The 9,627-nt window shown below is 42.9% G+C and overlaps 1 protein-coding gene across 1 annotated transcript; it reads left to right on the forward strand.

Moving 5' to 3' along the window:
* Positions 1-1,968: 1,968 nt before the first annotated feature.
* Positions 1,969-6,565, forward strand: LOC125779711 (protein Gawky-like). The gene is given in 9 exon segments (XM_049460984.1): positions 1,969-2,034; positions 2,993-3,326; positions 3,530-3,688; positions 3,754-5,240; positions 5,330-5,449; positions 5,499-5,549; positions 5,604-5,888; positions 5,946-6,124; positions 6,183-6,565. Coding segments are annotated over 9 exon segments (3,033 nt in total). The 3' UTR covers positions 6,535-6,565.
* Positions 6,566-9,627: the final 3,062 nt, after the last annotated feature.

Here is a 9,627-nt window from a genome sequence, read left to right on the forward strand (position 1 = left end):
AATTGAAGGAGTCGGGTTTGTCGCGGGTGTCCGTGGGTGATCCTGGGGGTGAGGGAGTGACGTGTTGGTGGTGTTTGTTGCAGCTGCAGAACCCGCAGGGGCGGTTGTCGCACTGGGGTGTTGGATGGCGACGCCACTGTCGTGAGTTGCGGGGGCAGACTCCTGCAGCATGGGGCAACGTAGGATACACTCCACTCACGTGTGGTGCGCAGGCCGGAACACGTCGGGAAGTGACACCAGCCAGCGCAGGAATTGCACTTGACTGATGTGACATTCCGACGTATGACGGTCTGACACACGGAACAGACTGTGCGAGGAACCAAGAGTTGCTGATTGGTTCTCGCACGAGGATTGGAGCGGGATGAAGGTTGGGGGGGGGGGCAAGTCAGAGTGGGAGCTATGTTGCCTGATTGAGCTCCTGACCGTAGAGGTCCTCAGTTGGCCACTCTGGTTGAGTGGCGGCGCGGCGCGCGAACTATGTGCAGATTGCACAGCCGTAGAGGCTTGTATCGCAGTATTGCGCAGGCAACATGGGGCCACGTAACGCGTGGTCCACTCCCTGTGGGTCTTAAGGCCTGAACAGGTCTTAAGATGGCTCCATCCATTGCATGTGTTACACCTGACCGAGGTGGAGTTTGGATGGAGCCTTTTTGCGCAGACGCAGCAGAAAAATTCCTCCGGGCCCGGGTTGGACTCAATGCCAGCACGAGTCAGGAGGATACGGAGCAACCCTGCTGCAAGGCGTTGCTCCAATGACGACAAACACAAATTAATACTCACCGATCCAAACGGGGTTAGATCGCCGAAACAACAGCCCTTGGTCGGATAAAATCCGAGTCAATTCCGGTGCGTAGAACCGGCTGTCTTGGGAATTGTGTTAGTCGTTGCAGTTGCTTCAATAGTTAGAGCCCTACTGAGGTCCTCGATGCTTTTGAGGCGCAGGCTACCGCCCGATACGTAATTATCGGTCGCACGATCATGGTGTACAATAACCAAACAATCCTTGTCAGCCCCAGGATTATCCAACCAGCCGATTGCACACCATTAATGCTTTTGACGCCTTGACCAAGGTCAGATCAACTTCGTGCTTTTACCGCAAAGTGGAGTCCAGCGTGAGACCAAGACATTTAATTATGTTTCCAAGTGTTCCTGAGACTGAGTAGGGACTTACGTTTCGTGAACGGGACGATTGTCGCTTTAGAGGGGTTAATGTTCAACTCAATCTCACTACATCACTCTCTTGTTAGGCTTAAACCTATTTGTAGTAGGTCACAGTGAGTCATAGAATTTACCTCTGGCTATAATTACAATGTTGTCCGCGTAACCTTAGCAGCGGATCCCATTGTCAGTCAGCAATGCTAGAATATATCGTCCACGACAAGACTCCATAGCAGGGGGTAGCACGCCCCCCTATGGGGCAACCCCTTGTTATGCTAAGACGAATTCTTGTATCTCCTATAGTGGTTTCAGCTATTCTGGTGCGAAGTACGTACGGCCTCTATCCGTCTGCGCACCGGTGCTGCCACATTCCTTTTCTACAGTGCTCTGGCTACACTCTTGTGAGACGTGTTGTCAAAAGCAACTTCGCTGTCTAGGAAAGCGCAAAGCATCACTTCCCCCGCTTCCAGCGAACTCTCTATCTCTGAGGTTATCTGGTATAGAGTATTGGTCGATCTGCCTGCTCTATATGCACGCTGAGCACCATGCGAGGGCGAAATTTTCAGCGCCTTCGACCTTATTTGACCAAGATTTATAATCTTTTCGATTATTTTAAGTAAGAGGGAAGTTAGACTAATTGGCCTGAATGATTTAGCCAGTGATTAGTCCTTCCTTCTTACTTTGGATATGAAGGTCACCTTCGCGATCCTCCATATTTCAGTAATGTACGCCATGGCGAGGCTATCCCTCATCAGCCGAAGAAGGTATGGCAGTAGAACCTGCTCTACCTGTTGTAAAAGTGTTGGAAAGATGCCGTCCACTCTCGGAGACTTGAATTTCTCGAATGAAGCCATAGCGCACTTGATCGAATCCGCAGTAAATAATTGCATTGCGATTACCAAATCTGAGCGAGATGGCTTGTGTTCGACTACGGGTAGACACTGGTCTTTCCGAATTGTTTCCGGGAAAGGCGACCGCATAAGTGTCGTAGCTCTTTCTTCTGCGCTGGTCGTATAGGTTACGGCGTTTATTTTGATCCCTAGTACTGTGTCAGTCTTGCCTCTGACCAGTGCCTTATGCAGCCTAGCTGCTTCTGGTGTGGAGGTGATAGTTTCACAGAATCTCCTTAAGTTTGCCTGTTTTGCAGACCTAATCTCTTTGTTATATAAAGTTATCTTGGTAGGGCTGGTTTATCGCAGACAACCTGCTCTCCAGTACGACCCATAACACTTTTACCAGTCTGTCCCTCCTCACTCATATTTCCCAGTATCCCAGTTTGTGTTGTGGTGCTTATACCTTCCATTGTGAGACCATTCCATTCACAAGCTGGTTGTTCAAGGTGATGTCAAGCACCTCTCTCCTACTTATTGTGACAAAGGGTGGGTTCATAACTCACTTTTTCTATAGCTAAGTTACTACTAATTATGTATTCTAAAAAAGACTTTTCCCGTGTGTTGCAGTTCGTTGTGCCCCACTCACTCTGTAAGAAACTTCTGTTTAGTTCCTGGACCCCTACCTACAGCAACGCTGGTTCTGTTGTCCATCTCTTCGTCCGTGGTCGTTATCTGGATCCGTAGGCTTGTTGTGTGTTGTTAATTTGTTGTCGTTAAGTTCTTCTCGCTCAATACCTCCATATTTCATTTTATCCATATAACACCAATTCTGTTTTAATTTAGATGCTTATTTGGCAATATTATAAATTAAATATAGGCATAGGTTATTTAAATTAATAAATTGACCTTAAATAGCCGTAGCAAACGTTCTTGCTGTTATTATATTTGAAGAACGGTGTGTTATTTTATTTCAAAAAGCAATGTTTTGGTTTTGATTTTAGCCTGCACAAAGCAACAGTAATAACGGTGGAGTTAATAACAATAACAGCAATACTAATAACGGTAAGCCAAATAACAGTGGAAACTGTACCTCTGGCACAATTGGTCCGAACTCGAATATTAATAATGCTGGTAATAGCACTAGCGGTGTAGGATTAGTTGGTGGCGGAACATCAGCAGCAGCTGCTAAAAATCAGTTAGAACGATTAAATACGATGCGTGAAGTGCTTTTTTCTCAGGATGGTTGGGGTTGTCAGCATGTTAATCAGGATACGAACTGGGAAGTGCCAAGTTCACCTGAGCCAACTAATAAGGATCCATCTGCTGGGCCACAATGTGGAAACCCACTATTAATAATGGAACTGATTTGTGGGAGTTGAATTTGGGCAATGGTGGGCAACCACCAATTCAACCTGTTCAAAAAACTCCGTGGGGACATACACCATCCTCTAATCTAGGTGGAGCATGAGGATAAGATGATAATGGTACGGAAAGTAGCAGTGTATGGACTGGCTCATCGAATAATACTTCAACTGCAGGCACTGTAGGTGCTACTGGAATGAATGCGACAGCTGTAGGTGCAAATGGACCTGGAAACAATCCCCAATGGGGTCAAACTGCTATTGGCATTGTCGTTGGATCAACTAACAACACCACCGGAACGGTTTCTGCCAACATTGGCAATGCATCTACCATAGGTTAGTATGTCTTGATATAAAATTATTAGATGCCCTTCTGATTGCCTTTTTTTTGGAATTTTTAGGTGGTGGCACTGGTGTTCCTGGTGTAAATGTGCCCGGAAATGTGAACACAGGGCAAGCAAGTGGTTCTACTGGAAGTAATTGGGGAGACTCTCGTGACTTGAATAGTGCTGGAGTAACAAGTACTGTACCTATACGGGGCGTTGATCCCCGCGATCCAATGCGTAGTACGTCAGCAGCCGAGACTCGTGATTTGCGACTGATAGATCCGCGGGATCCTATACGTGGAGATCTTCGGGGAATTTCAGGACGTTTAAATGGCACGTCAGAAATGTGGGGTCAACATCATTCCATTGCACACAATCAAATACCAGCAATGAATAAAATAGTGGGGCCGGGTGTAGGCGCTTCCGTATCTACCGGCGTTGTTGTTACCGGTAGAAATGTAGCTGGTGGCATCGGACCTGGCAACATTAATGCCATAAACCCTGTTGGTATAAGCGGCAACGTGAACGCTCACTGGGGACCTTCTTCGGCAGTGGTTGGACCAAAAGATATAACATCAATGGCAGGTAAAGTTACTGGGTGGGAAGAACCGTCGCCACCCCCCCAACGCCGCAATATTCCCAACTATGACGATGGGACATCATTGTGGGGAAAACAGTCACGTATACCAGGTGGGAGTGGTTCTCATTGGAAGGATATGTCAGATCCACTGAATAGGCATTTAACGCGAAACACTGTAGGCAATCAGAATACGACCAATGCAGGCCTGGGTAGTAGCTCTGTCAATGGGTTGGGCAATAATTCAGGCGTAATAAATGCGTCAGTGGTTGGCGGCAGTGCCAACAATCCTATAAGCAGTGTAGGTCCGCAAGGACGACTTAGTTCAGGTGTTGGTCCTGGAGTTGGTGTTAATCAGCATAAACCTGATCATTCTATGTGGGTCCACGCCAGTAACTTAAATGTAAACTCACGTAACACCACTTCTTGGGGTGATGAAGTCAATCACAATGTGGGCCCAAATCCAGGCGTTAATTGGATGGATGATAAAACTAGCGCTGGTATTGGACAGCTAGGTGTTAGTGTTGGTGGATCTAATTCTTGGAACGATCCACCACCGTCTTGGAGTAAGAACCAAAATAAAATAACAGGTAGTACTTCCGGTTGGGGTGCAAGTGGAGGTAGCGATGGTACAGATTTGTCATCAGACTGGAATACTCACTCTGCCATTGTTGGCAAAAATCAGCCAAAAATAGGTGGTGTTAACGTTAATATTAGTAACTTGAACACAGATGTGATTAAACAGAGTAAACAGTATCGTCTTCTTGTGGAAAATGGCTTTAAAAAGGAGGATGTAGAACGAGCCTTAATTAATACCAATATGAACATCGAAGACGCTGCTGATTTACTTCGTGCTCCTATATCTACAGATTGGAGACGACACGAAGAATCCCTGGGTTCTTATGGTGATCACACAAACACTGGAGGCACTTTTGCGGGACGCTATCCCACAACGGCCTCTCAGTCTAATATGCCTTTCCCTCCGGTAAGTCATAATATACATTAAATTTCTTCTACTTCTTGTGTTTACTCGTATATATTAATAATTACGTTTGTGTGATTATTTATTTGTAGAATATGTTGAACAGTATAAGCGGCAACGGTGTAGGTGTTAGTAATAATACAAATCTAGCAGCGCTTAATTCCATACAATCACTTCCAGTGCAAAAGTATTTGAATCCAGTACCACACAACGTTACTAATGTCCCACAAGCTATGAATACTGCTGTTACTTTTGGTCCAGGGGTCGCTAATGTCTCAGCGACTTTTATATCAATTATTGACAAATATTAAGGTAAGTTTATATTAATACATTTTTTTAAGAATGTGTTTATTATACGATTTTTAGCATCTTCAAGCGGCGCAGCAGTCTTTGACACGTGGTGGCAATAACCCCAATAACTCCCAGATAAGTTATGCCATTGCCAAATATAAGCAGCAAATCCAAAATTTACAAAATCAAATAAACGCACATCAAGCGTTCATATTGAAACAAAAGCAGCAGCAGTCCATACCACAAAATACGCAACAGCACGCTACAGCACATGCCAATAATTCTAACATGGAATATATTAGGCAGCATGATGCCATAAGTGTGTTGCAGGGAAATTTTTCGGAAATGGACTTAACTAAGGTTAGCTTTTTTCACCTAAGTTTCTGTGTTTTTAGTCTATTTTTTGTATAATTGCAGCATAGCGGCTATCCGGGAGGTCCAAACTCACAGTCAAAACTTATTAATCAGTGAAAGCTTCCTGAGAAAGATCTAACGTCAGATAGTACAGATTTTTCAAGAGCTCCGGGAAAAACAAAACAAAATTTATCAAGTGCACCTGGCAGCGCTATGGGACCGTTGGGCCTGCAAAACGATGGGTAAGCATTTTCAAAACATAAAATTTTTCCCATATTGAGTAGGTCATGTCACATTTAGAACTTGGTCGACTGGACGAAATATTGGAGATGGATGGCCAGATTCATCCACTGAAAATGAGAATAAAGACTGGTCTGTTGCTCAGCCTACACCTGCTGCGACGTACACTGATTTAGTTCAAGAGTTTTGCGTAATTTTTAAGGGCTCGCAGATAAAAAGTATAGAGGACGATCCTAGTATAACACCCGGTAGTGTAGCTATATCTCCGATGTCTATTAACTCGACGCCAAAAGAAGCTGACATATTTGCGAATCCTGGCAAAAGTTCCCCGACTGATTTGACACCGCTAAGTTTATCGTCATCTACGTGGAGCTTTAATCCATCATCCACCAATCAAGCTTTTCAAAGGTAGAGCATCTTAATAACCACGTGTCTAAAGAATATTTTCTAATAATACCATAAATACAGTTATATATATGTGTCATATATATATATATATTACTATATATATCATATATATTTTATATATATACATATATTAACGCACTTGTTGACACTTGTTATTAAAATGTCATTGCAGTATACGCTTTATCTATATAAGCCCTTATACAGTTATTTTGTAGATCTATTTATACCCTGAACATTATGTGCCACAAAGTTTCTAACACGCAGATGGAAAAGTCGAGAACAGGCCGTATTAGCTTAATGGGCTGAATCGATTTAGACATGCCCGTGTCTCTGTACATACTCAAATTAAACTCTTATGATTTTATTAAGATATGCATATGTAACTTTGGACACGTCCTTTTATCCCCAAGAAGGTGCTCATTTACCGGACCACTAGAGGTGGCATATAAACTGAATGAATGAAGTGTCCTTGTATAGAAAAACTTTTTTATGTACCGAGATATTTTCACGAAGTTTGAAAATAGTACTATCTCCGAAGAAATTTTCACGGTTATTGCATTTAGCTGCCATGCAAACTGTTCGATCTAAATTAAAACAAAGATAGTATATCTTTTACTAAAATGCGATCTACTACTTCAACTTACATACATATATAGTACATATATGCAACATTTTAAGATTCTGTTATTAGATATACGAGTAAACCAGTTTTAACCAGTATATTAATTTTGTTTCACTCATGTTTCATTTTATTTCGTGTTTAATTTTTTCCCCTGTAAATATCCGAAAACATTACGTATTTTGCATTTTAGGTGACGATACACTCTTGAAACCTTTTGCTACAGAGCAATCATCTTTTTTTGTTTGCCGATAGTTGAGGTAAGGATTTGTGTATTGACTCATTTTTCTAGTCTTGCAACCAGTTGCTAAAGAGTATTATAGCTTTGTTCACCTAACGGTTGTATGTACCATCTAAACCAAAGCGAGATAGATATTCTATATATATGAGAATATAAATGATTAGGATGAGGATAAAGTTGAAATCCGGTTGACTGTGCGTCCGTCTGTCTCCGTCCGTTCCTCCGTCTGTCTGTTCGTCCGATAGTCTGTCCGTTCGCCCGTCTGTCTGTTTGTTCGCCCGTTTGTCTATCCGTCCGTTCCTCCGTCTGTCCGTTCGCCCGGCTGGGCACCTGTGGGACTAAAAGTAAAACTGGGCGTGGCCCCGCCTACTAATAAACCTATGTACCTTCCTACAATAATAACAACAACTAAAAGCGCAATGAATCAATTACTAAATACACGAGAAACATTAAATTTTACCTTTGAGATGGTATGAGAGGGCTTTATGGGAGGCGGAGTGAAAATTGGACGTTGGGCGTGGCACCGCCGACGTTTAATATAATATAAATCATACGACATTATTTAAAATATCTGGAAACCTGTGCGAACAGAAATATTTGCGGGTAGTTTTTGCTAAATGTTATACTATAGTATATAAATTTTTTATTCTAGTATAGAACTAAGATAGTTGTGATATATGTATAAGTGCATGTATACTAATTAAATATAGTTGGTTTGATAGTCTGCAACAATGTGCACCGTCGGAGTTATGGGCATCATCAATGAACAAATCATCTCGTGGTCCACCTCCGGGCTTGGGCTCTGGCAAGAGCGCAGGGGTATCAGGAACTGGTGTACCATCTGTTACAAATTCCTCCTCTGTGGTAACAGGCGGTGCCAACGGATGGATAGTTACCGGAAGTCGCGGAGTACCAAACAGCAATTCAGGATGGAACGCGTCCAATTCAGGATGGAACTCGACATGGTTACTACTAAAAAATTTGACACCCCAGGTATATACTTACAAATATGGTTTTGACGTTACTTGTGTATATCTATAAATTCTTTGTCTTTTATAGATTGATGGTTCCACTTTACGTACCTTATGTATGCAGCATGGCCCACTTGCTAATTTTCATTTATTTTTAAATCAAGGGATTGCCTTATGTAAATATGCGACACGGGAGGAAGCAAACAAAGCTCAAATGTCATTAAATAACTGTGATTTTGGTAGCACTACTATTTGTGCCGAGTCACCGAGTGAAAGCGAAGTTCAAAAGATATTGCAGCATTTGCCTCAAACGTCTAATTCTGTCTCTGCAGCAAGTGTAACAGGAAACTGTAGTAATGGGACCAATAATTCAAATAATGGCGGAAGTGTTATAGGAGGAGCCAACTCCATATCTTCTGGTAGTGGAAATAATGCAGGGCCCTGCAGTACTCTCGGCGGTTCAAGTGGTGGTAATGGTAACGGCAACATGACGTCGCATTCAGTTATTAGTGGCACTGGCAGTAATAATGGCTGCGGCGGCAATGCAATGAATAGCGGTAGCACTGGGAGCAACAGCAACAATGGAAACAGTCAAAGCCAGTCTGGTTCTGTTGGTCTAAGCTCGAGCGCAGGCAAAACTAGTAACACTAGTAATATTGCAAGCGGAAATGGGAGTTCAAATGTTACATCGAATAATATCGTCGGTAGTAACAACGCCGTAACTGCATCTACTTGGCGTCAAACACAAAATCAGCCGAGACCGTCTGGTAGAGACGAATATGACTATATTTCACAGTATGTTTGTTCCATTGTAGATGATTAAATCGAGGAAATACGTTCGGAATCTGTATTTAATATTAATCATAATATAATTTATACAATTGAACTACTCGACATAATCAGGCAACAACAGATTTGCGAGCTACATAGATTGACTGATAGACGAATGGACTTAGAATTTTATATGTAATTTTTTCTTGTGGTTCATAAGATTGTGTTTTCAATCAAATCAAATGTATAATTAATTATAGGCCCAAGAAACGTTCTGTTTCGCCGGGGTCGGACCAAAGGGAGGAGGGTGTTAGATGGGTAGAGGTTGTAGGGCATGCAAAGAGGTGGCCAGTGCTATGCAGAGACTCGTAGCATTCAGGACGTACATTAGGTATGTCGGGGTCGATTCTGGATAGGTAGGAGTTTAACCTGCTACAGTATCCAGAACGAAGTTGCGCTAGGGTCACTCGCGTTTCTCGCGGCAACTGGAGCTCT

The sequence above is a fragment of the Bactrocera dorsalis genome, chromosome 6 (assembly GCF_023373825.1).
Source record: "Bactrocera dorsalis isolate Fly_Bdor chromosome 6, ASM2337382v1, whole genome shotgun sequence".
Classification (NCBI taxonomy): domain Eukaryota; kingdom Metazoa; phylum Arthropoda; class Insecta; order Diptera; family Tephritidae; genus Bactrocera; species Bactrocera dorsalis.